We start from the raw sequence: 2,500 nt of genomic DNA, 5'->3' as shown, positions 1-2,500 counted from the left end.
TGTACACACACACAAACACATGTACACACACACACATAGATACATATGCCACACGCACATGCAGACACATACACACACCACACAAATTTATTTGCATTGGAAATACAGAGAAGTGGCCACATACAGTATAGACTATGTACCACTCCCCCTGCAGTAAACTACCACAAAACTATACATTCATTTGTATGTGTGTAGATTTACACACACCCACACGCACACACAGACACACACACACACACACACACACACACACACACACACACACACACACACACACACACACACACACACACACACATACATATGCCACACGCACATGCAGACGCGCACACACACCACACACATTTATTTGCATTGGAAATACAGAAAAGTGGCCACATACAGTATAGACTATGTACCACTCCCCCTGCAGTAAACTACCACAAAACTATACATTCATTTGTATGTGTGTAAATTTACACACACCCACACGAACATACACACACACACACACACACACACACATACGCAACCATGTATGCATGTATGTATACACAAACCTACAGTCATTTCCTGACCCTTTTAGAGACTCACTCAATAGCCTTTTGTTTTTAGTGTTAGTCGGGGAGCAAGAGTTAATGACTGTCTTCCCTCCTCTGTGTGTGTGTGTGTGTGTGTGTGTGTGTGTGTGTGTGTGTGTGTGTGTGTGTGTGTGTGTGTGTGTGTGTGTGTGTGTGCGTGTTATTCATACAGGCACCGGGCTTCGGGTTCGGAATCGCTATTTCTGGGGGGCGGGACAACCCCCACTTCCAGAGTGGGGAGACGTCCATCGTCATCTCAGATGTGCTGACAGGAGGGCCAGCGGAGGGGCTCTTACAGTAAGTGTGTGTGTGTGTGTGTGCGTGCGTGCGTGCGTGTGTAAGTGTGTGTGTGTCTGTGTGTTAGTCTCTTTCCGTTTTGCCGATATTTGTTTACTGTATGTCCATCTATATACAGTTTCTGAGAATGTGTGATTGTGTGTGCGTGTGTGTGTGTGTGCGCATGTGTGATTGTGTGTGCGTGTGTGTGTGTGTGTGTGTGTGTGTGTGTGTGTGTGTGTGTGTGTGTGTGTGTGTGTGTGTGTGTGTGTGTTTTGTGTGTGTGTGTGTGTGTGTGTGTTTTGTCTTGTAGGGAAAATGATAGAGTGGTGATGGTCAACGCTGTCTCCATGGACAATGTGGAACATGCCTATGCTGTGCAGCAGTTAAGGAAAAGCGGCAAAAATGCCAAAATAGTAAGTTAGAACACACACACACACACACACACACACACACACACACACACACACCTTGACCTGACGAAATGCCTTGTTTGTAACAGTTCACATTACTTAAGTACCGGCATATAAAGAGTTGTTAGGTTCAAAGGTCACTATTGACCTTGAGTTGGCACAAAGGAATGCAGAGAATGGAACCTGCTTGCCATCTCATTCCCCCACACACACACACACACACACACACACACACACACACACACACACACACACACACACACAGTACACACATTCATGCTGAATGAATTCCACAAGTCTTGTTATCTCTCCCTTCTCATGTTCCAACCTCCACACACACATTCAGCCACACACACACACACACAGATGATCAAGCTGACGTTCACTCAAACGTGTGTGTGTGTGAACTCACACACCCTCCTACTCAGGCACTTGCTCACACATGTGGTCAGCCTCACACTCGCAGCTCACGAGCGAATCAGAGACTGAAGGGGCCGTCTTGTCCAGTTGTCTCTCTCAAGTTCAAGTTCAGCAGCTTCATGAGCATGACCGGTCATGGCCTGTGCTGCCAGAGCAGGATGTACACAAACAAACAAACACCGATAATGAGAGTTGGAGTTTGAGAATTAATGAGAAATAATTGGAAACAACAGCAATGATGTTAATGTCTTGAATTGAATGTCAAAAAGTGAATATCTTCCTCTTTTTTGCTTCTTTTCTTGTTCTTTTCTTTCACTGTTTCTCTTTCTCTCCTCCTCCTCCTCCCATTCTTCTCTCCTCTCCTCCTCCTCTCTCCTCTCCTCCTCCTCTCCTGTCCTCTCCTCTACAGACGATCCGGCGCAAGCGGAAGGTCCAGATCCCGGTGGCTCGGCCGGGCGACCGCGAGACGATGTCGGAGCGAGAGGACGAGGAGAGCGACGAGGAAGAGTACAGCGGCCCGGGGGCGTACCCGTCAGCTGGAGCCAGCGGAGGCTCGGGGACGGCACGCCGCGGCGAACGGAGAGAACGGGCCACGTCGCGGGACAGGAGCGCCTCGCCGCGCTCAGTGGCCTCCAACATCGCCCAGCCACGTCCCGCCAAGGTCACCCTCGTCAAGTCCCGCAAGAACGAAGGTGGGACGGAAACAGATAGTGTAGCTTGTGGGTGTGTGGGTGTGTGTGTCTGTTGTGTTATGTACTGTATGTGAAAACAGCAGTGTACACGCCTAAGACATTGACTAGTCACAGTTCTGTAGTACTGTCTTCTCATTTG

At 48.6% G+C, this 2,500-nt stretch overlaps 2 protein-coding genes across 2 annotated transcripts in view; both read left to right on the top strand.

Moving 5' to 3' along the window:
• The window catches only part of fam189a1 (family with sequence similarity 189 member A1), a 396,028-nt gene that overhangs the window by 160,172 nt on the left and 233,356 nt on the right, over positions 1–2,500 (top strand). The gene's annotated exons all lie outside the window — the stretch shown is intronic.
• Positions 1–2,500, top strand: part of tjp1a (tight junction protein 1a) — a 210,931-nt gene that overhangs the window by 163,987 nt on the left and 44,444 nt on the right. Inside the window, 3 exon segments of the mRNA XM_042075467.1 lie at positions 733–857; positions 1,150–1,252; positions 2,079–2,361. Coding sequence (XP_041931401.1) covers positions 733–857; positions 1,150–1,252; positions 2,079–2,361 — 511 coding nt within the window.

This window comes from Alosa sapidissima, chromosome 20, assembly GCF_018492685.1.
Source record: "Alosa sapidissima isolate fAloSap1 chromosome 20, fAloSap1.pri, whole genome shotgun sequence".
In the NCBI taxonomy this organism is placed as follows: Eukaryota; Metazoa; Chordata; class Actinopteri; order Clupeiformes; family Clupeidae; genus Alosa; species Alosa sapidissima.
The sequence above is the reverse complement of the archived record's forward strand: the minus strand, read 5'-3'. Positions and strand labels throughout refer to the sequence as shown.